The sequence below is a fragment of the Sycon ciliatum genome, chromosome 1, assembly GCF_964019385.1.
Source record: "Sycon ciliatum chromosome 1, ocSycCili1.1, whole genome shotgun sequence".
Taxonomy (NCBI): domain Eukaryota; kingdom Metazoa; phylum Porifera; class Calcarea; order Leucosolenida; family Sycettidae; genus Sycon; species Sycon ciliatum.
In genome coordinates this window covers 89,453,420-89,480,718 of record NC_088643.1, presented here as the reverse complement: position 1 = coordinate 89,480,718, position 27,299 = coordinate 89,453,420, and the positions used below count along the sequence as shown (strand labels likewise).

At 48.8% G+C, this 27,299-nt stretch overlaps 2 protein-coding genes and 2 long non-coding RNA genes across 5 annotated transcripts in view; 1 reads left to right on the top strand and 3 right to left on the bottom strand.

Annotated features, from left to right (window-relative positions):
• The window catches only part of LOC135806312 (uncharacterized), a 43,513-nt gene extending 39,777 nt beyond the window's left edge, over positions 1 to 3,736 (bottom strand). For both annotated transcript variants that reach the window (XR_010551221.1, XM_065320481.1), the window contains exons 1-6: positions 3,491 to 3,736; positions 2,920 to 3,253; positions 2,176 to 2,437; positions 1,722 to 1,760; positions 810 to 1,327; positions 30 to 225 (exon numbers count right to left, since the gene is read on the bottom strand). Coding sequence is in view for 1 of the 2 variants with exons in the window: in XM_065320481.1 (XP_065176553.1) it covers positions 30 to 225; positions 810 to 1,327; positions 1,722 to 1,760; positions 2,176 to 2,437; positions 2,920 to 3,066 (1,162 nt within the window). In the remaining variant the exon portion in view is untranslated. The remainder of the gene's footprint in view (positions 1 to 29; positions 226 to 809; positions 1,328 to 1,721; positions 1,761 to 2,175; positions 2,438 to 2,919; positions 3,254 to 3,490) is intronic.
• A 2,098-nt stretch (positions 3,737 to 5,834) lies between these two features.
• LOC135806310 (uncharacterized) lies at positions 5,835 to 14,148 on the top strand. The gene is made up of 3 exons (XM_065320480.1): positions 5,835 to 7,445; positions 8,480 to 8,676; positions 12,332 to 14,148. Exons 1-3 carry the CDS (start codon positions 6,972 to 6,974, stop codon positions 13,713 to 13,715), a joined length of 2,055 nt encoding a protein of 684 aa, XP_065176552.1. The 5' UTR covers positions 5,835 to 6,971; the 3' UTR covers positions 13,716 to 14,148.
• LOC135806311 (uncharacterized) lies at positions 14,011 to 20,622 on the bottom strand. Its single transcript, XR_010551220.1, has 2 exons — positions 19,794 to 20,622; positions 14,011 to 14,373 (listed from the first exon to the last, which is right to left on the bottom strand). It is a non-coding gene; the product is annotated as an uncharacterized LOC135806311 (long non-coding RNA).
• A 752-nt stretch (positions 20,623 to 21,374) lies between these two features.
• Positions 21,375 to 24,725, bottom strand: LOC135806308 (uncharacterized). Its single transcript, XR_010551219.1, has 4 exons — positions 24,562 to 24,725; positions 23,707 to 23,829; positions 22,664 to 22,764; positions 21,375 to 21,786 (listed from the first exon to the last, which is right to left on the bottom strand). It is a non-coding gene; the product is annotated as an uncharacterized LOC135806308 (long non-coding RNA).
• Positions 24,726 to 27,299: the final 2,574 nt, after the last annotated feature.

Here is a 27,299-nt window from a genome sequence, read left to right as displayed (position 1 = left end):
AGTAACCTAGGTAACCATGGCTCACTGACCTTGGTTAGTAGCAGCATCAGCAGCCAGTAGATAGTCGTTACCGGTTACCTGTCGGAACGTCACACTCTTGGCGGTAGTAGGTACAGGCATTGACTCACGACGTGTTGGAGGTGTACATGGCATGTGGGCACCTGGTTTGACCGCATGTGTGCCATCGTGCTGAATGGCATAATTCTGATACTGAACTTCGGCATACTGCATGCATGCAACCACAGACGCACACATGCGCACATGTACGAGAAAACCGATTATACACACTGACAATGGAAACTTACAGGGTTCCGCACTGCCAGCTGCACCAAAATTCAATACTGGGATATGCATAGCTGTGCACATACAGATAGAGAGCATGCAGTGAACTGCAAGTCAGTATCATAGTTGGGAGTTGCAATGATCGGCACCTACGTGGCAACACATTGTCAGTAGCTTTAGACAAAGCAAGTGCCCCCCCCCCCCCCCCCGGAATAGTTAGAATTCGGAGTGAAAAATCTATCCTTTGGGTCATAAACGGTGTATGCTATGCCGGGGTAATACTATGATGACTGTAGCAATTCTGACTTCCCTGGCTGTCGAGGTCTCTTGGAAACTCATGGTGCATTCTAAACACTTTAAAAAGGTGCATGCACACTACCTTAGAACCGGGCTTGTGCGGTATTGTTCAAAGGAAAATAATGTGTTACTGTATCTCTCGGACTGGACTCACTGGAGCGGGGAATCAATGGTCTACATGTAGGACGATGCAAGGGTGTGAGCTGTTTAAGATAGGCTGATCAACTTACCGGTGAGGTCTCATTCATCTGTTCAGAGCTGTCAGTAGAAGCAGTGCGGTCTCTGGCGTCACCACCAACACTGGGATGCCGACGCGCATTGAGTGGTGGTGAGCTGCATGGTGGGGCAATACCAGCCAGAGTCTCCTCTAGCACTTTACTGCTGGATGTCTTCCTGGGCAGTGATGGTGAAATGGCATCAGTGTCATCCATGCCTTGTGCTGCTGCTGGTGTTGCATTGCTATCGGGTTTGCTCTGTCGGTGAACCTGGGAGTACAATGGCCTTTCCTTGCCAGTGTCAAGATCTTCTTGGCCAGCCATACCTTCACCAGCACCGGCATTCTCCATAACGAGTGGACTCGGTGACATGGGCGCTACTCTAGCTCTGCGCTTGCTCAGCATGCCACGCAGAGAACCTGGCTTGGGTCTGCCAGGGGAAATGCCCTTCAGAGGTGTACTGGTTGCAAAGAAGTTCGGCGATGAAGACCTTAGCTTAGCCATGAAGTCAGGTGATCCTTCCCGTGAACTACCTGTATGAATGTACCGGCAATGTACGTCAACAAGATGCGTTTTTTTATGGCAAAACGTGAGTTCTAAATCCATAATTGTAAATGATTTCCCATAATCGCATCTACTACCAAGAGTACATACCCCCCCCCCCCCAGGGGGGGGGGGGGGTATGTACTCTTGCTACAACTTATTAAACGTTTGGTAGAAGTGCACGAATGACTAGGCGGGCCCCACAGAATTTGGCGTACAAGGAGTTGTAGCAAAGGCTGTTTAAATGCCCATTGCTAATAGGGAACAGACACATGTAGGTTAGATAGCAGTGTGTTACTGCACACGATTGAAATCCATAGTGGAGCATACTACCGAGCACGAAGTGTATAATAATTATACTCAACTTTCCCATAATGAGCTTACCAACATCGTCGAGTCCTTCAACGATAACTACATCTCCATCTACACACAGAACATAAGGGACAGCATCGAAAAGACAGCGTAAGGGTGGCACTCATCAATATCAGTAAATGTGGCAATGTTTGCCATTGTACATAGAAAAGTCATAGAGAGATAGAATAGGATGCTCTATGTGAATGCGCAGTGTTAAATTGCAGATCATAAACCCAGTCCTGCACAAAACGAACTTGATGCTAGGACCCGCTGGCTCAACTAAACCACATAGGCCCTGAAACATAGCACCCGGACACTTAGGGCTTGGACCGTCATTGCTGCGTGCAATCGGACGAAAAGTTCTACAGAACGGCCAGGCTGCATACAATGCAGTTGTGCTACATAGCACTGTGTGAAATAGACATGGTAACAAGTAACAAGAGAAATAGTAATTGGTGGCCATGAATTGACAAAACACACTTACCACCACTCTCTTTAACAGCCCAGGCTGGTACAGGCGGGGTAGAAGATCTCCGAAGTGGTAACGTGCTGTACGTTTCTTTATTTGACTGTTGCTGCTGCTGCTGCTCTTGCTGTTCTTGTGCAGGCTGATCACCAGGGGAAGGAGTAGCAAGTCGACTGTCGTACGGATCCCATTGTAAAGTCGCCGCTGATGCAGCACCGCTCCGCATCACCGGCGTGACCGGGGGAGACTCGTCAAAATCCTCAATGTCCACGACTGGAGACTATGTGTGAATAGAATGGGACATTACTGGTCAATGTCACAAGCATATCCCTGAGCACAGTATGGTTTCAACTTTACCTCACACCCTATTCAAACTGTGTACCAACCTAGCACCATACACTTCATATACATGACTTTGTACACAATCTATGTGTATGGCCAAGCAGTGTATGGCCAAGCAGTGTATGGCCAAGCCAAATGCATTCATTGAACGGTGTCCTTCTTTCATGAACATGTGGGGCAGACGGATTCTATTTTCCAATTTTGAAAGGTGTATAAAATATGTCCCTGGAAGTCAGCTGCAAGAATCTGATGGCTGGCATAACTAATGTATATGTGTAGGAGTATCCTTGAGGCCAGTGGTTCGGGTTGATTGTTTTAAATCTATAACCTAGAGGCCTGTATTTATAGCAGCGAGATGATGAATGCCACACTGCTACATGGCCACACTACCACAGTCCACACTACAGCCTCGGATCTCACCTTGGACCTGTGCTCAAGCTCCTTCCTAGCATCTTCATTACTCATGATCTGGAACGACTCGATGTTGTCCTGTGTGTGAGGCATATCCGGCGGCAGCGCCATACCAGGCAGCACATGCTCCACTTTGTCACTGTCCGTAGCGGCCATCTTGTCTCTGCTGAGCCAGTATTAGTTTAGCAACCCTCGACCTGTCCGTGTACGTAGTATGCGATCGTACTGGATGGTCAGCCCTACCCTGGCCTTGGCAGTGGCAACAAAGCACACCAGGCTGCAGTAGATGCTAGCTTTACTACGTCCTGTATTCCAACGGTGCTCGATCAGTCACGTTCTCAGTCTGAAAATGAAGATTCACACAGCCGCAAATGAACAACTTTCTTTTACAAGTCCGCAGAGCGTAACAGCGTTATGTGCACGCATCGCTAAAATAACGTGCTGAACTTCAGTTCGACTATACTTGAGCAAACAAGGCTACACCAAACTCCAAAGCCAGGTGCCAGTTAGATGCTGACGGTTTGTATCACTTTCCCCCATTCATATCACTCTCAGTCATCACTCCCCACACTGCGCTTACCGTAAAGAGTCAGTGGGTGTGAACCGGCGTACTGCCGTCGTCTCTACGGATCGGAGTCGGACCGTAGTTTTGGGTCAGGCCAGTGTCGCCCCGAGCGTCACAGCCTAGCCTACGAAATGTTGCAATGCCTAATAGTAATAAGAGTAAGAGCTTGTTTTGGACGATTTGGACCCGATCGGCTGGATAAACTGGTATTGAATCAGAAGCGCCATTGAAAAGAAAGACAAGTCTTCTGCCACTGTTTTGTGTCAAAATGTGTTCACTCAAAGTGTCTTTCGTCGCGCGCTAGCTGGCTGCCCCGTGAAATGCAGCCTTGGCCCGTGCCACTGCCATGGTGATACGCTGATGATCATGTCTGTGGCTGTAGTGTAGGCTGTAGACTCTTAGTCTTATTATTAATTTTTTGCAGCCTAACCTCGGCCAATCGCGCCTTACTCTTATTAGTCTTACTTATTTTAGTTATAGCTTAGGTCTTTCCATACGTACTGGACGAGGGTTTGAGGATTCGTAAGATTAGAACTCAGCAAAGGGGTCGGTTTACTTTGCGGTTTGTCTGAGTTCTCTTTACTCGCTGCATGTCTGCTGCTCTGAGTGGAGTACCAGTGTGGCGCATAGAGTCGACGGCTGGCCTAGCCCCTATTAGTATTACAGGATTTCGTTTACCATCTCGTAATGGCTCCAAAATTCTGCCTTGACACGACTAACTGTCGATGACGACAATAGACCAATTTCTTGATTCTTGACTTTCAACTCTGACTCTGAGTTAGGTTGAGAGTGAGAGACGTGACTGTGATGTTGCAGACTGATGTTGTTCAACAGCACCCCACCTGTGACCTGTGATCTCATGTATGGTCAGGTTGATCAACATGTCCACTCTAGCCGCATTCTCACAAAGGCAAGTAGGCAAGTATCAGCTCATCTAACGCTTCTCACTCCTACAATTTTGTTGCCAGTACGCACACATTATCATCCTCGCCAAACCAAAGGTGATGGCTTCCTCGCTTATTATTCTCCTTTTTCCTTACAAGTACTTATGTCTGGGCCCGCCACTACCACAGAACGCCATGCAGTAGTTACATTGTATCTGATTGCTACTGAAGATCGTCCCGCAGAGGCAGAGGGCCGCGCCGTGAAACTCCGAGCTGTAACTACTACTACTAGTAACTGTTACTTGACTCAGTTTCCTAGGCTCTCCCGGCTACTGACTGTGCACTGCGTGCCAGTGAAATTGATCCACATCTTCTTGTGGAGTCAAGTCTGGCGAAAGTCAAGACCATGCATTGCGTTGACTATGGGTTTAATTAAGTAAGCAGATGATGCCGCTCTTCAGTCAGAGTCAGAAGTATCCGTGGTTGCCTGAAGATTTTATAAAACTCTGAGCAGCAACTGCATGTAACTCCAAGTGAGTGATTTCGTGCTTGCAGCGTGAACTGGATGCTCGCAGCTTCCCAAAGTTTAGCACACAATTATGTACTACCATGGTCTACATACCAGACCCAGTACAGTGCACGATCTTCAGACTGCAGTCAAACACAAAGGATGTAATAATGTACTTCGAAGTGGTATGAACAGAATCTTCGCATGTGGAACCGCGTGTCGCATTGAGCAGGGCTCCCTGCGTTGTGTTCTAGTCCTTCATGATGGCACATTGAATTGTATTTTGTTTCGGATGGAAAGCCAAGGAAGAATTTAAAGGAAAGACAAGGACCAAGGAACTACAGTACAAGTTACCGGTACGCTATTCTGTCCACTAGCAGTAACGCTGTATTTTGTTTGCCCGTAAAACTAAAAGAGGCTATGCTCCCAAGTAATCCCTGGCACATGCACAGTGGCAGCGTGGGAAGGACTGGTAGTGTGACGTACACCTGTGTCTTGGCATTACCCAGATTATCAGTGATGTCTACACAGCCCGGCGATTGCGGTGACTCCTGCGAGATGTCATTATGATCGGCTTGTCAAGCATCGCTATTACCTACCGTACATGAACATGTAGATCTACGGACAGAGGGAGAAAGAGATCACCCTACAAGGTATTATTACACTGTAGCAATACGGATTTCCCTGCCCTGTCTGCTCGTAACGTTAGTACAGCGTTCATGAACAGCATGATGACTGTATCGCTACACGAGCGCGTGTCATCCACATCATTGGATCCATTGGCTGGTCGACATTTCAAGCCAGATGAAAACGGTGCCAAACGGCCAAGGGCAATGCTCATGTATTGTACTTCTCTAGTAGTAGACTCTACTCAAGTAGTATGGGGGTCGCCCGTCCAACTGCAACGTTGTCTACAGGACATAAGCTACACGTACACGTAGTTCGGCAGACCTAGGCCTAGGCTAGGGTTCTACGAAGACGCAGGATCAAGGAGTGAGTATCATGCCACGCCTAGACTGCAACAGTGCTACTGACTGCCCCACTCAGCAGTGTCTGCACTGCCGGGTCTGGTGCATGATTGATGCAAAGACCTCCCGTGAATGCAAATGCATGGTGCTACTGTCATTAGTCGACACTGATGTAGAGAGCTACGTGGGAAAAACGGCATGAAAGAAGATATTGGCAAAATGCAACACTCTAAAGTCTTGGACGTACAATAGCACTAGAAGATAACTTGGTTGGCGAGAAGCCGTATCGGACGTTCCTCACCTCTAGCTCTTCTCAGTGCTTGTGGTGTATTCCACGCGAGGCTATGCAACAAGCAAGAGCTGTTTCTCCCACAACCTAAGGCTAAGCGCCTTTGCCCGTCGCCTGGCAGCATGTGAATGATAGCTGACTTGGACGACGCCAGAAAACGCTCAGTGGCTGACGTTATCGATTGAGCGACGATCTGACCTATTCACGGCGACCGTGAGTTATGCAGAGTTTGTAGTGTTTGTGCCAGCGTCAGTTATCTGAAGACTACAGGCTACGGTGTAATCCGCAAATCCGAGGTAACAACTAACGAATCCAACCACCAAGAGTTGGTTGGTCGCCACCACACAGCGACATAAAAGTAGCTAGAGAGGTTCGAGGGTTGCCCGGCGGGTCGTCGGAGGTGTCGGACTGTGTGTCTGTTACTCAGAGGTCCTGAGAACAGCCCTCAATACGCCGCATGACCGGCCGTCGGACGGATGAAGTCCCAGCCAGGCAAGATACGACCAACATAGTCATTGGCAGCACAACGCCACGACCATGAATGAGCGGTTGACTGAGCCATATTCAACCCGGTACGTGTCATTGTATGCACTCGATCGAGCTGCCAGCCTCCATCCATGAGCGACGAAGACTGGGGAACTTGAAAATAGCGTGAGACATCTCGCAAGGCTCGGTTCATACAGAGCAGAGAGCTCGGCGAAAACGCAGCCAGCCTGTCCACTGACGCAGCCCAAGATTGGTTGGGCGAAGGAACGTCAGTCTGGGTGATTGACCGTGAGCAACAGAATCAGTTACAGGGCAGACAAGGTCGATAGTCTCAGGACTGATCTGCCGCTGTGAAGACAACATGCTTCGTATGTCAGCATGCGAAGATCTCAGCACGGCTGGCCTACAAGCTGCACCAGTCAACCCTGGTGCAAGCAGCAGCAGCAATAACAGCAGCTATAAGCCAGCCAAGCGATCAGCAACCGCCATCTCCATTGGCATTGGTGGAGGTGCACCAGGGACAGGAGGCCGCCATCATCCAGCCTCCTCCTCTCAGCAACGACGCAGATCTGTAAGGTTCACTGCCTCCCCTGGACGCAGTCAAGAGCAAAACGCGTCACTGTCAGAGGATGAGACACAGACTAGGAAACCTTCAACACGGCAACAGACTGGTAGCTCAGGATGGTTGGTCACCATGGGACCATCAGCACGTCAGTTATTCAAGTCCAAGCCTCCAAGCAGTATTCTGATGGCATGCTCCAGTGGGGATGCTCGCTGGCTCAAACACTGTCTGAGCAGTAGTGCGGAGGACGAAGTCAATCAATTAGGTCCTGAGGTGAGTCCTACTTTTCACATACGTGTGCACATGCAGGCACATGCACACATGTCCAATACGAACACACACACACACACACGCACCTCCTCCTCACCTCAGACATGCCCATCGCGGAAGCGATGATAGCGAACAGCTATGTTAGACATAGCAACTTGTGCTGGGATTACACCATTCAACAGCTTGCAAGGCTGATGAATTGACCGCCACTATTTTTAGCCTGGTATCCACCACACAACTGTTTGAAGTCAACACACACGCACACACACACACACACACACACACACACACACACACACACACACGTACTTGCTCATTGCCAATAGCTGGTCACATAAGTCTCCCATTGGGAGAGAGAAGAGAGATTCAGAAAGAGATCTTGGAGAGATGACTCAATTGGGGGGGGGGGGGGGGGGGGCAACTCCTGACCGCTACCGCCAAATACCCAACTTACGGGTGTTCTTGGAAAATATGACGCCACTTATGGGCTCACTGCGCTGCAGTACGTGGTTGAGGGCGTGGTTGGCTTTCACCTCCTCCTCTTTGATTGGCAATTACGTGCTATGGGATGTGGAATAAAAAGATATTAAAAGGAAAAATTAAAAAAAACAAGGTGTAGCAAAAGGATTGATGGCAAGCGCACGTACTCTCTCTCTCTCTCTCTCACCCACACTCACACAGACATACACACGCACACACGCACACACACACACTCACACACACACACACGCTACCGTATTCCGAGTCAAAGTTTCAAATGCCAACACCTCCAGCAGCACCAGCAACTTGTCAGCGTTGAAGCGTATACAATTATAACTAATACATGTGCTAAAGCTTCGATCATTATCTACACATTCAGGCTCAGGGCTTGCCGAGATATGCTAAGGCATAAGCAGAGACGCGATCACACACAGTATAACAAGTGACTTGGTGCCGGCGAAATCTTGCTTCTATTGTACTGAAGTGTACGTGTGCAGACAATACATGCATATGTATGTTCTTGTATGTTCATTTGTGTGCACATTTGTTTCATGCAGGGCTTATCACCCCTGCACATGGCTGCAAGGCATGGACACCTGAGTTGCATCGAGACTCTACTCTCGTGGAAAGCCACCATTGTCACCGTGACAACCCTGCCCGACAGCAGGACAGCATTACATCTAGCAATAGATGCAAAGCGACAGCGGGTGCAGTGCTTGCGCAGATTAGTGCAAGCCGGGATACCCATAGACCAGTAAGAGACAAACACTTCAAGCACACACACACACACACACACACACACACACACACACACACACACACACACACTACTACTACTACTACTATAGCATGACTGCCCATTGGGCAATGTCACCCCCGGAGGGGGCCAGAGTTTGGAGTGCACCGTCATTGGCAGGACTTCTGGTGCCTCGTCAAATCTTGCTGTCGTCGGAAACGTTTCGGGCAATGCATGCAGATCAGCGGCAGTGATTCCCTATCGGCTGCAGCAAGACGTTTTCCACGGTTGCAGTTATGGCGGTTAAAACCAGCCCGGGACTTGAAGCAGCGATTGCAGCGTTGACAATGCTGGAAGCAGCAACTAGCGAGAGACGCCGTCAATGCCGTATCTGCATGTTCAGGGAGTGCAGGCTGGCAGCGATGAACTGCAAGCCCACCCTTACTACGGAACCATCGGCAGCAACTGACGCACTGTGCTGAACCACGCTGTTGGTGGACGGGAAGTTGGCGCTCAGCCAAACACTTGTGCCGTGCCTTGTCTTGAGGACGAGAGAAAGCCCGGTTGCAAGATGAGCAGAGTACGGATTTCTCTACTGCCCGAGGAGGCTGAAAAACCAGAACCTGCTCTCGCCAAGCTGACCGGTCTTGTGCGCAATCAAACCAGTTTGGAATGGACTTCGTGTCAGTAGCCACAACGTCTCTCCACCTACGCCTGGGACCGCAGAAGGGGCGCGCAGCCAACAAACGACCAAACAACAGCTGCAATGGGACACGGTCCTCCGACATCCGAGCCACATGACCAAGCCACTCTAAACGACGATGGCGCATCTTAACAGAGAGTGGCACTGGGTCACCCCAGTGACGACGTAACTGCGCAGACGTGATGCGATCGGATTGCTGCTGACTGCGAGGGATGGCTAATATTGTGCGGATGCAGCGATGATGAAAGGCATCCAAACGTCTACTATCAGCTTTCAAGGGCGTCCAGCACTCACTGCCGTACAGCAAAATGGACAAGACACAGGCCACGTATAGCTTTCGCTTACTGACTAATGACAGCGAGCGATCCGACAAGACTGGAAGAAGAGCTCCAAAGGCTTTGGAAGCCTCAGCTATGCGGCGACTGACGTCAGTAGAGGAGCGGGCATCCGGTGTCACGACGGACCCCAGATAAATGAAGGATGGAACGTGCTCCACAGTATCACCGTTGACGTTCATATCGGCTCTATCAGGCATGTTGACTTGGCTACCTGCCACGAGAAATTTCGTTTTAGCAGCGTTGACGCAGAGGCCAAAGGAAGAGGCAACCGTGCAGAATGTTTCAAGGCACTTCTCAGCACCAGGGCGGTCTTCAGCGAGCAAGACCGCGTCATCTGCGTACTCAATGTCGTTGATGATTGCGGCAGTAGACTGGCGAGCGGGCTTTGAGAAAAGGTTGCCATTGATGCTAAATTGGATGGGGATGCCAGGTGGATGGTCGTTGTCCTGCATCACTTGTGCCCACCGCTCAAGCACAACACCGAAGTACAGATTAAAAAGTACTGGGGCCATCACACAGCCTTGACGGAGGCCATTGTTGACCGCAAACGGCTCGGTAGTGCTGGCACCGACGCGCACAGCTGCCTGCATGCTCTCGTGGAACGATTGGATTAGATTGAGGAGCCCTTCAGGAATGCCTAGCCTCCCCAATGCTAGCCAGAGTGCTTGGCGTGGTACGGAATCATATGCTTTCTTCAGGTCTACGAAGACACAGAACAGCTTCTGACGGTGCTCGTACGATTTCTCGATGAGCTGGCGAATGGAAAAGATGGCATCAGCGCAGCCGCGACCAGGGCGAAAGCCACACTGGGATTCTGGAAGTTCTTGTTCCGCGACAAGTTGGAGACGGTCCTGAATGAGACGGCCACAAACCTTGCCAGCGACATCTAGGAGGGCAATGCCGCGCCAGTTGTTGCAGTTGGTCAAGTCACCCTTTTTGGGAATCGGGACGAGTTGGGCATCCCGCCAATCCTGGGGAACCGTTCCGTTGGTCCATGCAGTGTGAATAACATCAAGCAGAGCCTCAAGCAATGGTGTACCACCAGCTTTAAGCAGTTCAGGTGCAATTCCAGATGAGCCAGGAGCCTTGCAATTAGCCAGCTGGCGTATAGCCATAGTGAGGTCCTCTAGCGAGGGAAGTTGGCCGAGTGACTCATCAACTTCACGCTGCTCAATGTGGTCAAAGATGGTAGCATCGAAGGTGCTGCGAACGTTCAATAGACGGGCAAAATGCTGCAGCCAGCATTTCTCTTGCCCCTCCTGGGAGCTACAGATAACTCCGTCACTGTCTCGGATGGATGGGATGGAGATAGGTGATAATCCCGAATAGCACTTCTGTATATCACGGATTGCAGACCATGCGTGCTTGCCACTAAACCGACTTGACTCAACCACATTAGCTTTACGTCCAATCCACTCACTCTTTGCGTTACGCACGGCAGTTCTGCACTTGCCACGAGCCTCGACAAAGCGACGCCTGTCAGCGTCAGAACCAGAGGCGAGCCATTTGCGATGTAAGGCATTGCGGCTATCCAGCATAGGTGCAAGAACATCAGCACACGCTTCAAACCAATCAGGCTGGCGACGACGTGGACGGCCAAGATGCTTCTCAGCGCTGGTGACGATAGCAGATTTGACGGCAGACCATTTGTCCTCAACGCAGCCATCATGATTCCAGGATCGTAACTCTGACGCAACAGACGTCGCATATTGCTCACGAGTTTTACAGGTTGCAGCTCTCTGCGCTTCCGTCATGCAGGAGTGTTTGACAAGTTGTTGCACATCAAACTTGACAGGTCTTTTTGCACGCTTGTGGCAAGCAGATGAGCGGATGCGGTATGTGAGACACACAAGGTTGTGATCTGTACTACACTCAGCTCCCCTGATGACATGGCAATCCGTGCAGTTGGACAGGTCTTGTTCCCGGACCATTGCATAGTCGATGCAGTGCCACCGCTTCGAGCGGGGATGTTGCCAGGTACACTTGTGGATGTTACGTTTCATGAACCAGGTGTTGCACACAGTAAGGCTGTTGCACGCTAAAAACTGGAGAAGCTCAGCGCCAGCCTCATTGACAGTGCCAACACCATGTGGGCCACGTGTTCCATACCAGCCATCGTCACAGATTTCAGCTCCAACTCTAGCGTTGAAGTCTCCCAAGATTATCAAGGAGTCCTGGGTGGGTACGGACAGAATAACTTCCTGAAGAGAGTCAAAGAAATCGTTCTTTGCATCGCGACTGGACCGGAAAGTCGGTGCGTAGCACACCACGACGTGGACCCAAATGCACACACACACATACAAACACACACACACACACACACAGACAAACACACACACACACACACACACACATACACACACACACACACACACACACACACACACACACACACACACACACACACACACCATTGACTGTAATACAGCACACAGATATTTGAATGTGAAGAACTCTCTTGACCCATAGATGTTGCTGACGATGTGTGTGCACGTGTGCGCGCGTGTGTGTGTGTGTGTGTATGCGTGTATGCGTGTGTGTGTGTGTGTGTGTGTGTGTGTGTGTGTGTGTGTGTGTGCATGCATGTGTCTGGGTGTGCTTGTTTGTTTTCTCCCGGTGTGTGCAAGTACAGGGGAGATTGGAATATGAGCACACCATTACACACAGCAGCACAGCTCGGTCGAGTAGCATGCATGATGGTACTGTTAGAGTCCGGTGCTAACAACCAGGCCCTGGACAAACTCAAGCGACAGCCTGTGGATGTAGCCAAGTGGTCAGGCAAGGGAGAGTGTGTACGCCGACTGACAGCGGTTGCTTGGGCAGCTGAGAAAACGCACGCGGAAGAGACTAAGCGCCTACATGCATATAGCAGTGACATTGAGCGTGTGCATCGAACAAGGCAGCAGAAACTTGAGCAGGCACTGCGTGGCGAGGAGGCATTCGGTGACTGGCTTGCTGCTAAGGGCCTGGCATCTACGTCAAGTGCATCCTTATCCCATCAGCATACAACAAGCTCGCTGCACCATATATCAGGAACAGCAGATGTCGACGACAGAAGCAGCAGAGCCAGCAGTCGAAGCGGAACGACGTCAATGGCTGCGTCGCGTGTCAGCTCAAGGCTCTCCAGCAAATTCAATAGCATGTGGAGTGTGTATAGTGCTCCACCGCTACTGCCCGCCAGCATGGCTGATGGCGGACGAAGTACTCTCTCACGTCTTGCCTCACCATCACTGCCGTTCATCACAACTCCGGACGAGTTCCCTCCACCACCTGCGGCCAGCAAGCCAATCAAGATCTCCTTTCAGCATCGGCATCAACATGGCCACCTGTTGAAAGCCAGCAAATCCCAGCATTCTGGGGTGTCACCGAAAAGCAAGGCAAAGCGAACCAGACACTCGGGAGCTGCACGCACTGGGCACACTGGGCACATTGCTGCTAGCCGACGGAAGGAATCCAAGCAGCGGCCCCTGCCTCGAGCTAGCACACCACATCCGTCACGTGACATGAGTAGTGTGGGTATGCCACCGCCACCGCCATCACCACCGGTTGAAGAATCCATGGTTGAAATTGACGACGAGGAGAGACCCGACCTGCTGCTGCCGTCAGTACGCATAGAAGAGTTGCTGATGAAGGACAGGCACCAGCTACCCACACTAAAGCCGCTCGCCTGGGGCTCTGGTCATCAGCTACTAGATCCCATGGCAACTAGTGATGACCAACAGGGAAACGAGAGTGCAAAGCAGAGACCGCAAGCCATGCCGGTGTTCCGACCACTGCGAGCTAATTCCCTTCGCCTGGCCGCACTGCGTAGCACAAATCTTGAGGCCGTGGATGAAGAAGGAGAGAGCGCTAGCAGCAGTGTGTCTGATATTGATGCATACCTGGGACCGACACATTCATGCTTACAGCTGCAAAGTTCAGACGGAATAGACACTCCAGTATCTGGTGGCACAGGCAGTGACATATCACTTTGCAGCACAGACATGCTCGACAGGATGAGTTTATCGGATGATTGACAGACTGACTACAGCTTTTTGGAAGCAATCATCGATACCGATATTCACACACACGCACACACACGCACACAAACACCCCCCCCCCCCCTCCCCTCACCGATACACAAGTAACAGCACTGTACTTGATTTTGACGGTGATAACAGGAATTAATCTTGTCCATCCATAAACTCTTATTCATTCCGTGACCATTGCTTGCAATTGGCAGCAATGCAGACCTAAACGGGGACATGACTAACTTTCTGCTAAGAACCGGAACATTTCATCCCATCAACACCCAAACACGCCAACAGCAGATCATATTGACCCGAAGTATATTTATTGAATTTCCTATTACAGAGCAGGTTTCGAAGCATATGATTTTCTATGTCAGTATTCATCATCGATAAATAATTGATGGCTAATATAAAAGAATTCTTGGCTACTAGTATATAATTCAAATGCTATTCCATTGATCTTGGAGTTTGCGGAGTGAAGACAAAATCGATGAGCAAAATGGTCATGAAGTGACGGAGCCTGTTTGTAAAAATTAGTTAATTTTAAGAAAAATGATGAAGGCAGGAGGCCACTCCGCAGGCGCGATTGGATGGCGGCGCTGGTGACGCATATCCGATAATGTTCATTGCTCGCTGAACGGCTAGGCCATTAGGCACAGCAACACTACAGATTGGTACAGCCATACACACACACGCACACACACACACACGCACACACACACACACACACACACACACACACACAGCCACACAAACACACACACACACACGCACAAAGATAGACATACAACGTTTTATTTTTTGAATCATTTGGCTGGATCTGTGCTGGTACAATGTTTTGATAAGATACACGGACAGACACACAGAGGACACACCAACACCATGCATACAAAGACAGTTGCTTTGATGCATCGGTTTAGCAAATAGAGCAGCAAATAACCTCAAGATTCATAAGGCAAAGTACATTAACAAAAGCCACCAACAAAATTTAATATGTAGTACAGTACGTATCACCTACTGTACAGGCAGAAAATTTCGTCGTCAATAATTTCGTCCAACTCAAAGAAAGGGAGTTCGTCCGGTTGTAAATTCCGTCCATGGATCATAAGAGTGTATTGAAAAGCTGGACAAATCGACATTAGTCCGGCCTTTTATTTAGTCCAAAAGCCGCGAATCCTTGGACGAAAAAGACGGAATTAAATTCCAGACGAATATTTCTGCTTACACAGTATAAGGTTGGCGGCTATAGTAATATACCGGATATAGTGATCAATTTATCAATTTCATTTTCATTTGCCATAACTAAGTATACACAGTTATCGCGTATAGTAATATATCGCCTATAGTGATCAAGTTCACATTTCAAAAGACCTTTAGGCGAGACCAAAAAAAATAGAGATTCCCGGGCCCTCCCGCACCAAAATCGAGCCAAAGCCAATTTTTTTTTTTTTGAACAGTTCATACATGTACAGACCAGTGTAGTACAGTACTGATCGTGTGAGTAGATCTGTGACGTGGAGTCACACAAACCCGAGCTTGTACGACTCCCTGATGTACAGATCAGGGCCATCGTTGGCCGAAATATAGAAAACTTGAACGGGTAAACCGCGTACCTGTTGTCTGCAAAACAAATTAAATAAAAATTTACTGGAAAATGCTGGAAAAAAGTTCAACATGGCATGCACACATATAGTCATGTACACACACGGGGAAAAATAAAAAATAAAATTCGCCCGCCCGCACCAATTTCACATGGGTCCTGCCCGGGAATCTCGATTTTATTTTGGTCTCGCCTTATTACATTATTTTTGCATCGATTCTAGTGATTGATGTAAAATCAAGTGGTGTCAGAGGAGAACAGGGTGTTACTTCTCGCACAGCGATAAGCCACACTCGCTACACACCAAACAACAGCACATTTGTATTGCGGTTAGGAGGGCCAGAAGTGTGACACCACGTTCTTTTACATGGAAGGATGCGGAATTGTAGAATAGCGGAAGAAGGGACAGAGCACATGGATATTCTATGAAAGCAACGCAATGGCAGCAACTGAGAGAGCAATGACCGAAAACCAGAAGCACCACTTGGGACCGTCAGATTAATTTGTCTGGGCCGAGCCAGCCGGAAAAAAACCCTCGCGCCGACGGACGCATTATTATTTTTTTTGAGGGAAAAAACCGGGTGTAAAACCCTAAGTGGCTAATCTGACAAGTACAAAAAGCAGGGAGGGAGGGTGGGTACCTCAAGACGACTGGCCAGTCGTGCTCATGCGCAGCGGTTTAGAGAACATGTGAAGATGTACGAGTAAAAAGAAATTGATCAGATGACTGCTCACTTGTGAGAAAAAAACACAAGAAAAAACCGCTGTGACGAGAAAATACTTCTCACCTCTGTCGCTGCGCTCTGCCGTCGAGAAGATACCATTCTTCGTGAAGAACTAACTTGTCGAGTGTTGTTTGGTGAGTTCTGCGTGTACAAGTTGCCAAATATGCCTCCATCGTGAGGAAATGCTGATGTTGTGTGACATGAGCTGTAGCCAGCTATGCAGTGCGTATGTGCACGGCGCCCTGAGTCGCTTGACACCCCACTCGCATACATTGCATGCAGTATCGGCCATAGTGATATATCGCAATATAGTGATAAAATGCTCAAAATCAAACACCAACGCTATAGGCGATACTGACTGTACATGTACACCTGGGTGAGTGACAGTCAATGTTTGCTGAGCTAAAACTAATACTGGTGATAATCTCGTAGCAGAAACCTTGTGGATGGAAGCGAGCTTTTCAACATTTGCTTTAAGGTCAACTAGACTTGATTGAGCCAATATTGTGCCATCTGATCTGTGACAAGTGCCTTGATTGTTCATGTCAAATTACTGGTGCCGCAGAGGTCCCCTCGTTCAAGACAGTCTGGAGTTGACTCAAAACTCATCCTTCTTTATCTTTATGTCAACTGCCGACTGCTAGTCCTAAATCACAAAGAATGCACCAAAGTGATATTATGTTTTGTGCATACCTCTGCCAACTTTCTTTGCCAAAAGGTGCTTATTGGGGACACTGAGCTGCTTTAGTCCCCTCTGAGTCCCCTCTGAGTCCCCTCTGAGTCCAGTCCTCTGAGTCCAGTCCTCTGAGTCCCCTCTGAGAAGCAGCTGCACTGTGAACACTGAACATCACGGGAAAGTGGTGGAGATGCCAGGCTGAGAGTCTGTCTTCCACCAATGGTCGGTGTTTCTTTGTAACTCCTGCTCGTGTGGCTATTCTCAGCACTTAGCTGGCTATTTATGCATGGGTGAAGGTTCTGCCCCTCAATATCAGTTTTCCACAACCGATTATCATATGAAGTGTAACCCAATGTGAATGTTGTAACGGCTCTTCAAAACCTGCTTGTATGTGTATGGCATGGCACCCTTAAGTTTATGGAAGACACCTGAATGTTGGACTATTAGAAAAATTCTAGTCTCTCCTCAGCAAAGAGTATAACACAATTACAGAATATGAAATTGTGGGTGATTTGAGTTCTATCAGCATGGGTGGATAGTGAGCACCCGGGTATAATAATAAAACGCATGCTGTTCACTTTTACTTGTGTACAAAATACTTCCAGTACCAAGTACCAGTTTAGCAGCAAGAAAAAAAACTACAAAGTACAAGCTCAGAATCACCAACATTAGGATGACAGGTGAGACACCAAAATACACAGTGCAAAGACAAACACCCAAAGAACACTGTGTGTGTTTGCCCCCCCCCCCCTCTCTCCGTCTGTCTGTTTCTCTCCGTCTGTCTGTCTCTCTCTCTGTGTCTGTCTGTCTGTCTGCCTGTCTGTCTGTCTGTCTCTATCTATCTATCTATCTATCTATCTACCTCTCTCTATCTCCCTCTCTCTGTCTGTCTGTCTGTCTGTCTGTCTGTCTGTCTGTCTGTCTGTCTGTCTATCTGTCTGTCTATCTGTCTGCCTATCTGTCTGCCTATCTGTCTCTTTCTCTCTCAGTCTGCCTGCCTGCCTGTCTGTCTGTCTGTCTGTATGTCTATCGGTCTCTCTCTCACTGTGCTGTTCTGCACCTCGCTGCGGACCGGAACTATTCCCTCTGCATTTCAGTTGGCGTCTGTTGTGCCACTGTGCAGAAGGCCGGTGACCCATCAGTCCCCACCAACTATAGACCTGTATACCTTCTCCCAATACTGTCCAAGCTGCTTGAGAGGGAAGAGCAACAGCAGTAAATTCACCATTTATCAACGCACTACCTGATACACAATTTGCCTTCCACAAGCAATGTTCGACCGAAGACACCCTCTGATGATACTGATGGATAATCTCCAGAATGTCCAGAAGGAATGTCACAGGGTTATCTCTAGAATGTCCAGTAGCAAGGTCACAGGACTGTGCTGTGCTTATCAGACATGTTGAAGGCTTTTCGATAAAGTGTGCCACGGCATGTTAATCCGAGACCTCCTTGCCGTTGGAACTTCGGGAAATGCGCCCAGTTGGTTCACAGCCTACTTGTCCGGCCACATTCAGCAGATTCTGATCTGGTCTTAAACCATCCCCACTCTGGCTTGCACCTGTGGGATACCCCAAGGCTCAGTTCTTGGCCTAGCCCGCCCTGTTTAGTACCTACACACGAGACATCCCTTTGGTTTCCTCACCTGTGCCAAGTATACAATTATTTGCAGATGACATGGCCCTGTATGATTCCCAGGCCTTAGTAGCAGAAGCATCCATAAACCTCTCCACAGGAGCAACTGCAGTGGCCGATTGGCTGAAGTCTCGAGACCTCATCTTGAACACAGCCAAGAGCCAGGTTCGGACCATCTCTCGCCAGCAGCATCAACAACACTAGTACCGGTAGTCAAAAGCGGAAATACTATCCACCCTTCATCGTCTTCTGCACGCTACATCGGTGTTCACTTGGACAATCACCTAGCTTGGGATATCCAGGTAGGATATGTGGTCACCAAGGTTGCCAAGAAAATTGGCGCCCTGTGGCGCACCATCTGATGCCTATCAAGACGTTCTCATCTGCTTTACGTTAAGGTGATCACAATGCCCGATCTATTCTATGGCTCCTTCTGCTTTTCAGCCACGCGGTGAGAGGGTCAACTGAAATGACTGCAAACCACGCAGAGCAGACCCATTCGCTGTATCGATGGCAACTCGCCCTGTATAGCCTTGCAGCCACTGCTCACTCTGTGTGCTATGTCGGCAAACTATACAGGCAGAAAACATCGCCATCTGGCGGTGAATCAACGGCCGCACCAGCCCTGTACCCACCCAGCTGCTAATCCTGGCACCAGGCACCTCTACCCGCCATCAGCTGTCAAATGGCCTACTCAGCCAGGCAAACTATAGCCACTGCAGTCAGCGGAGATTTTCTGTTGCTGGTGCTCTGCTGTGGAACGCCCTCCCTGGTGAGGTCCCACAGCATGTCCCGGCTACCCGAGTCTAAACATACATGTGTGCCATACGCCTGTAAGGAGTAGCTTGAATTACTGTTGGTCGTTCTGCTCACCCTCCCCACATAGTTCAGCAATCATCACGGTGCATTACCGGTATATCGTATTCATTCCGCCCAGTTTATTCTCAACTTGTTATTATCATTTTTATCTTATTACGTGCTTCCATATCCACTTCTAGGCTAAACCGTCGCCGCCATTTTTATTGCGTCAACTTCCCGTTTGAATATGAAAAGTAAAAATAATAGTAACCAACCAACCTCTCATCTCACCTCCCACCTCTTCCTTTTTTCCTTTTTGCATCCTATTTCTTTTGCTACAGTTTTCATTTAGTTGTGATGGCCACCGCTGTTGTTGTTACACCATTAATGTCTGATCACTGGTTCTACAGTTGCTTGTACTTCCCTTGATGAGAAAGCACCGACTGAAACTGGTTTGTTTCAATCCCCGAATGCTAATGCTGGTAGTTAAAGAGCTTGAGAGTACAGTTTCTTTCCTTTTGGGTCTACGCATGATAGGGAGCAATGTCAAGCATAAAAGGGCTACAGCTTTTCTAAAATTAAATGCTTTCCACCCTCAAAGAGGTTTGAGCTACGTGTACCTTCAAAAATAAGCTTTCATTTGCACTTACCAGTCTATTGTCCATCCTCGTTACGGGACACAGATGTAGTTGGTGGTTCAATTGTTGTTGGCACACGAGTAGCTCTGGTTCTTCGCCTTCGCCGTCTACGCCGTCGTCGCCGTGTCACTTCTGAAGTTTGTGGCGGTGTAGTAGTTGGCAGAGTCGTTGGCATGCTACTAGTAGTTGGTGGAAGAGTAGACGGTTTGGGCGTTGGGGTAGTTGGCGTTGGCATTGGAATACAAAGCTGGTATCCTAACCTATCCATGTCTGGTGTAGGGATATAGCCAGCCACACATCGGCACTCATACCATGTTTTCCTTGCAGGACTGGGCTGGCACACAGAATGAACCTGGCACAAGTTCCCAGTGAGGCCAGTACCTAGTATAGTACAAATATCGCTACCCTTGATGGGTGCAGCTTCAGTGCACAGGGCAGCAGCCATGGCAAGCAAAACAAGCCTGATCCAGTGGCCAGAAACTGACTGAGCTGGCATTGTGCTTCTCAACACTGGCAGAAAGGTAGCCACGACTTATGTCACCGTGTCCTGTCAGTTTCAGTCCAACTAAAATAGTTACTTCCACAGCGTCAAAATCATAACTGCAAACAAACAAACAAATATCTGGAAACTGCACTGGTTATCACCGGTACATGACTGTACACCAAAATGTGATGAAGGCGTCAGCACTACGCCATGTGGCGAGGATCAGGGATGATTACGGAAAGAATCTCCGTAAACGACCATCAGTGCTTGCCCGCGCTCAGTAGGAGAACAAAGGCAGTCGACCGAGTTCGTTTCTTGAGCTTGAGAGGCAAATCATTTGTCGAAGATTATGAGTAGATCTACAATCGAATCTGCTGTCTTATCTGGCCAGTGGCCACGCGTGCACGGCCACGTGTGCAAGCTTGGTGGCGGGACAGGCGATGCGCCGTTTTGCGAAAAGTCGACGTTTAGCGGTAGTTTTATTATCCCAAATGCCAAAGCGCGGGAAAATTCAAATGCAAACAGCTGCATTTTGGAGACGTATTTTTTATCGACAGTCGGGCAGTCAATGCCAATTTTCTCAAGAAGAAGAGTATTCAGAGGCATTGTTGTGCATTTTCCGTTGATACTATACGTGTGCCCTAGTGTTTGCATGAGCGAGGGTGGTGGTTTTGCAAAACCGTTCGCATGGCGGGCGGGTTTGTAAGAAGAAAGGCTTCAGCCATTGACGAGCGACGAGAAGCCTGTCATTTCGTGCCATTTGAGTTAGCAGTAGCACCGGACAATACTGACACATGTCTGCGGCAGCAAACATAGTGTACTAACGGATCAAAAACAGCCACAATGTGTGTCACTGCGGAAACGGGCTGTAGAGGTGCATTTGCAAAGCTGCTGATTTTCATCGTCTTTCCATGCACAGGGTACGTATCATGCCCTTGGCATAGGCCAAAGCACGAAAGCTTTAGCTGGACACCACCCACAATCTCCACGTGGGTCCCAGTGTACCTGCTGCTGCCGATGAGAACCGCCCTATAAGCGGTTTACCCACCCATGTGTCCTCAATACGACTGAGAATACATCAGAAGTACGCCATAAGCATTGGAAACCTGTACAGTTGAATCCAATTTCGACCAGAATGACTGTATTGGTTGGAAATGCATTGCACCATTCCACTGAAACGTTAACACACAAGAACAGGAAAAGGATGTAACAGAAAACGAAAGAATGTAACACAAAAGATAATCCCAAACCAGCGGAAAAAAAGAACGTGGGAAGAAAAGCACTGTGGCTGGTGTAGGAAGCAAATACTGCAAATACTAGGCTAAACGGGAAGTACCAAATTATGTGGTTGTTGAGCATCTCAGAGTCGACAAAGGGATAACGGAATGAGAGAGACCGACTATTTTTTGTCAAAACTGTCACAAGCCAGCAGCTGGTGATTGTTGAGGAAGGTAGTTACACCACACTGACCGACACCACTGCTGTGGGTAATGATTACGTGCATCGATCATTGTGCAGCACCTGGCAGCAATAAACCAGACAAAGCAGTACAATACCATGCAGAAGATGAAATGCTTGACGGAGTATAAGTAGTAGCAGACAAACTGTTACACAATGGAGCAACATTATTTGCTATTAAAATGGCATAAATATATTATTACTTTGACGAATACCCGACACATAACATTCCCGCTACAAGCATTACTAACTCTACCGTCCCTGATGCAGGAGGGACTAGTAGCACACATTCCTACTGCATACCCCAAAGCTAAGAAAGGTGGCATCATGCTCATGTGAGCCGTTTGGGTACCACCCAAGCTCTGCACCAGGCTCTGTCCAGGTGCAGACACACAACCCTGGAGGACGAATGCAACCCCAAAACACGATGTAGTAAAGGGCAAGTCTATGGCCACAGCTGTCAAAGTTATCCACCAAATTGACCTACAGCAGGCCAATGTACAGTGGAGGAGAGTACCGAGAAACTAAGAATAAAGGACTTATTGCCTGTTTGTCAGACTATCCACCCCAAGCTATGGTCATGAGGGTGGACAATATTGGATGGTGACAATTCCACCTCGCTCTCGATTTCTCCCCTGGAATGAAGCTTCACACACATACCTGTAGTACCTGTGGTGTCTACAAGTAGTATAAACAGTCCTTCACTTACTCCACTGCTTTCTATAAAAGCCTGTCTTATGCAGAAGCCTGTTCTGAACACAAGCCTGAGTTCCAAGATAGGCAATTAGCACAATAGTGTGGATTTTGCATCGGCAACCATAAAAAGTTTGGTTTGACTACAAACATAATGCAACATAATGTAAATAGAGGCCTAGCCACCACACCGGCTTCTACAGAAATACGCCTGGCTTTCATAAACGACATTACAGTAAGCACTCACCCACTTCAGTTGGTGCTTGCAGACGTGTTAGACACATACAGCCAGTCAAGTACACTTGCAGGGATCTTTTCTCAATGGGGAGTAACGGCTGGCCATAATACCTACAATACATACAGAATGACAATGGTGAACATAGCAAAAGGGAAAGGCATTCAAGACCTGCAGCTCCATGTATACATGCCGAGTGTAAGCGTGGTGTCTGTGGACAAAATCGACAAAGAGGTACCCTGGCAACAAAATGTAGTGCCAGGATGCCAGCAGAAGGCTACGTGGCACACCAGTCCAACATGTAAATCAACTACCATCCAGTTGTCACATTAGAGCCCAATTGTTGAAGTTCCACGGCCATTTGCCTGCCACATGCCAATCACAAGCACTGAGGAAGAAACTGAGACAAAGCGACGTCGAAGCAAAACACTAACACAGACAGGCGGGTTCCCCACACAGTGAAACTTCAGTATAAAGTACTAGTAGTACCAAGAGTCCATGACGTCAAGAGTATGCGACTGCACGTGGGTTCTGGCACTGCGCTCGGCCCACATTACGTATCCACGAACTGGGGAATCAGCCCATAGTCCGCAAATCAGAGTTGCACGCTTGTGGGTTGTGGGGTTGGGTTATGCAGACACCTGACAGTATGGATATACATGTAACATACTACGGGATATAAAGTACTTGTACTATTATGCAGAACCTTGCACCATGCAATACGCTATATCGGTACAGACCAATTATTTGAAAGGTATTGGAGGTTTGCTATACAGTGTACTGAAGTATCACTGCGATGCTGAATTGCCAATACATGTACATACATGTAGTGGAACATGAAGCTGTACAACCAGTTGACGTGTATTTGTGACGAAATCACACTACGACTGCAAGACTCAAAATGTGAACAAACATGTAATTTGATGGGGATCTTTCACCGAGGAGTCAGGTGATGGCGGTGCCGTAAAACCTACACGTGGAATTCAGCTGAACTGGAATTGTTGTCTCTGGAGTATTGCTTAATATAAGCAACAAATCTACTATCAACTACCCACCTCTTCAAGGTAGGGATGGTGAAGAACCAATGACCTAGTCATGGTGTGGGGCTCTGACAAACATCTTGCAGCAGTCAGACAGCCTGTCACAGGCCTGACAAAAGGCTGTGGGTGCAAGTCCTGCTGCAGGATCATACAATGCGAGTGCAAAAAAGCAAATCTGTTATGCAGGCCAGGGCTAAAATGCCACACTTTCAACAACACCTCCGCGAGGGAAGAATCCAACAGTTCCAGTAAGCAAAAAGTTGTTTAATTTGAGGAGACTGAAAAGCAAGAAACCAGCAACGAATTGGACCAAGATTGAGTCAATGTGCACACAGGTGATGCGTGCGTGTTATTGTTTACTGGAATTATGGCGTATATGCTAGAAACATGGAATGCACTACGAATTCTGACCTGAAATACACAAATATACACATTTGCCTGAGTTTCAATGAGCATGGATAGATGTGGAACACAATACTTCCACTGGAAATGGTGATATACCGGGAACACAATCCATCTGCTGCTAGATGGGCGAGAAACTATTGTAACCTGGGATATATTGAAACTTAGGTGTGATGAAATGTCACTTTCGTGGATTTTACACGTATTACAAAAAAATTCTTTCATTTCGTGCCATTTGAGTTAGCAGTAGGTCTGGACATAGACATGACCAAATCTTTACACAGGTTGGTTGGGACTATCTTTCTGCTATCTCGGATATTGTGTAAGATTTGATGGAGTCCATTACTGGCTGAATACCAAAGAAGGGAGGAAATTTCTACGACTGTACTGTAAGAAAACGACGACACGAAACTTCCCAATGGCTCAATAGCCGACCACAAAAATATTACGGATTACTTTAGTACTTACTCAAGTCACATCGAATTCCTTATCGGCGGGCTCCAGGCTGTGAAACGCCTCCAGTGGGTCTGAAAGTTCGACAACGTCAGCCATTACTTCTTCACGGAATCGTCATCTTCACCTCTGCACAAAATGAGCTGACCGGGATAATAAAAAACGGCTTTTTTTCGCTCTGGCGCATCGACTGGGGACTCGAGGCGGCCCGAGGCCATGCGCCGAGCTGCGCGAGGCATGCAGATCGCATGATAAAAATTAGGGCCAGCTAGGGCGCGTAGGGGGAAGTCCGGATCGGAACCGGAAGCGATCGCCTTCTTTTAAAATTTTGTACCAGGGAGTCGTAAAATACCGGTATTTACGACTCCCTGTTTTGTACGATTGGTGTGTTTGTAGATCTACCATACGATTACGAGCATGTACTTGTGTAGTCAGCAGCAGGGAGTAGTACAATACCTATTGTATATACACAGAAGCCTTGCTTGGTAGTTTAACATGTTTTTTCGATTTTGACAGCATGTTACAAGGCATAATGTACTACTCCCTGGTCAGCAGTACCGGAGGCACAGGCCATCCCGGAAATCTCCCTTGGTCAGGGTGAAACCATGGCGGTTGAGGGGTCGGCAGGTCAGCCAGCTGGATGCACCCTTTTCTGAGGCCAGGTCGAGAACATGGGCCAGCTCCCGGTGATCCGAGCGAAGGGCGTCAGCCATAGACTTGGACGCGCTCCGCTTCTCAGCACGAACCGTCGCCTGGACCGTCCGGAGCTGAGTCAGAGAGTCGCCAAGAGACGGCTCCTGCTCCAGCAGGCGAGACACTAGGGCGAGGCTAGCCGTGATCCTTCTGGATGAGCCAATCCGCTGGTTAGCACGGGAAGCTAAGGAGCGGAGGTGGAAGGAGTCAGGGTGTCGTCGAAGGTGACTCCCAGGAGTTTCAGCCGACTCTCTTCACTGACCGGTGTGCCATTAAAATAATGTTGCTCGAGGGAGCTCCCAGGGCTGGCGATGGTGGCCTATAGACATAGCCTGCGTCTTGGAGGGCTCAAATTTGATCCTCCACTTACGTCCCCAACGGGAAAACGCATCAATGCCCTGCTGGAGGAGCTCGGAGCCACAATCGATGTCAGCTCTTGATGTGAGGCAGTGGAAGAGAGTGGTGTCGTCAGCATAGGCCACGCGGGTAGGGTGACTGTCTACAAAGGATTCGTCCGACCAATGCTGGAATATGCCCCCCCCCCCCCTTGCGTGGATGGGATCAGCTCCCTCACACCTGGCCATGCTGGATGCTGTCCAGCTCCGCGCCCTAAATGTCATTGGCCCTGGTACCATCCTTCCCAGGCTCCTTGTTCGGCGAAAAGGTCTCTGCCCTCCGCCTACTGTACAAACGGATGTGTGGCCATGGTCTGCCTCAAGTAAGTTGCAGCCATGTGCCCCCGGCCGGCCATACCGCCACATCATCGCCGCACACGAGCAGCCCAAGCACAGCACCATCCCCACCAGCTTGAGCTGAATCTCTCGCCACGAGCTCCTGACTACTCAGTACCTTCTGCGCTCTTTCCCATACTGCATCGTGCCAGTGTGGAATAGACTGCCACAGGCAGTTCTGGACAAGCAGCCAGCCTGGAAACACCTGCAGAGCTTCAGGATTGCTGCATCACCTGCAACAGAGTGACTGGTGCTCTGCTCATGACTGGTGCTAGCCATGCACATGTATCACACTGGCCTGCCATCAGTGGACGCAAATCATTCTGTTGACCCTCTTCTGAAAGTAGCATTATAGTCACGGAGAGAGAGAGAGAGAGAGAGAGAGAGAGAGAGAGAGAGAGATAGAGAGAGAGAGAGAGAGAGAGAGAGAGAGAGAGAGAGAGAGAGAGAGAGAGAGAGAGAGAGAGAGAGAGAGAGAGAGAGAGAGAGAGAGAGAGAGAGAGAGAAAGAGAGAGTGCACAAGAGAGAAGATAGAAGAGAGAAAGAGAGAGAGAGAGAGAGAGAGAGAGAGAGAGAGAGAGAGAGAGAGAGAGAGAGAGAGAGAGAGAGAGAGAGAGAGAGAGAGAGAGAGAGAGAGAGAGAGAGAGAGAGAAAGAGAGAGTGCACAAGAGAGAAGATAGAAGAGAGAGAGAGAGAGAGAGAGAGAGAGAGAGAGAGAGAGAGAGAGAGAGAGAGAGAGATGGATAAGTGAGGGAAAGAGAGAGAAAGAGGTGGAGAGATATAAGTATAGAGAGAGAAAGACTTCTGCGGCATATCGTCGCTATGCCTCTCTCTCTCTCTCTCTCTCTCTCTTTCTTTCTCTCTTTCTCTCTCTCTCTCTCTCACTCAGTCACTCAGTCACTCTCTCTCTCTCTCTCTCTCTCTCTCTCTCTCTCTCTCTCTCTCTCTCTCTCTTTCTCTCTCACTCAGTCACTCTCTCTCTCTCTCTCTCTCTCTCTCTCTCTCTCTCTCTCTCTCTCTCTCTCTCTCTCTCCGCCATTCCTCTCGCCCCCCCCCCCCCTCCCCCATGGTGCTTGCTGTGTACGCCGATCCCGAGACCCTTGGTCGGGGGAGTCCACTGCATCTCACCAGCGCAGCTCATGTAGCGCCTACACACCCATTGTTGTCTTTTTGTTTTGTCTTCGTTTTGTCTCCCCTTCTTCCGTAGGCATGTGCAATGTGATAAAAATAAAATAAAAAGGCTGCTAGCTCCATACCTGGTAGGAGGTGGTCCTCGCCATCATTGGTGTAGAGGATGAACAGGGTGGGACCAAGGATACTGCCCTGCGG

Bases quoted from the DNA above. Each gene is read 5' to 3' on its own strand.
- LOC135806310 (XM_065320480.1), top strand. From the start codon at position 6,972: ATGCTTCGTATGTCAGCATGCGAAGATCTCAGCACGGCTGGCCTACAA. The intron at 7,446-8,479 runs GTGAGTCCTACT...TGTTTCATGCAG, and splicing joins TCAATCAATTAGGTCCTGAG to GGCTTATCACCCCTGCACAT. The intron at 8,677-12,331 runs GTAAGAGACAAA...GTGCAAGTACAG, and splicing joins GCCGGGATACCCATAGACCA to GGGAGATTGGAATATGAGCA.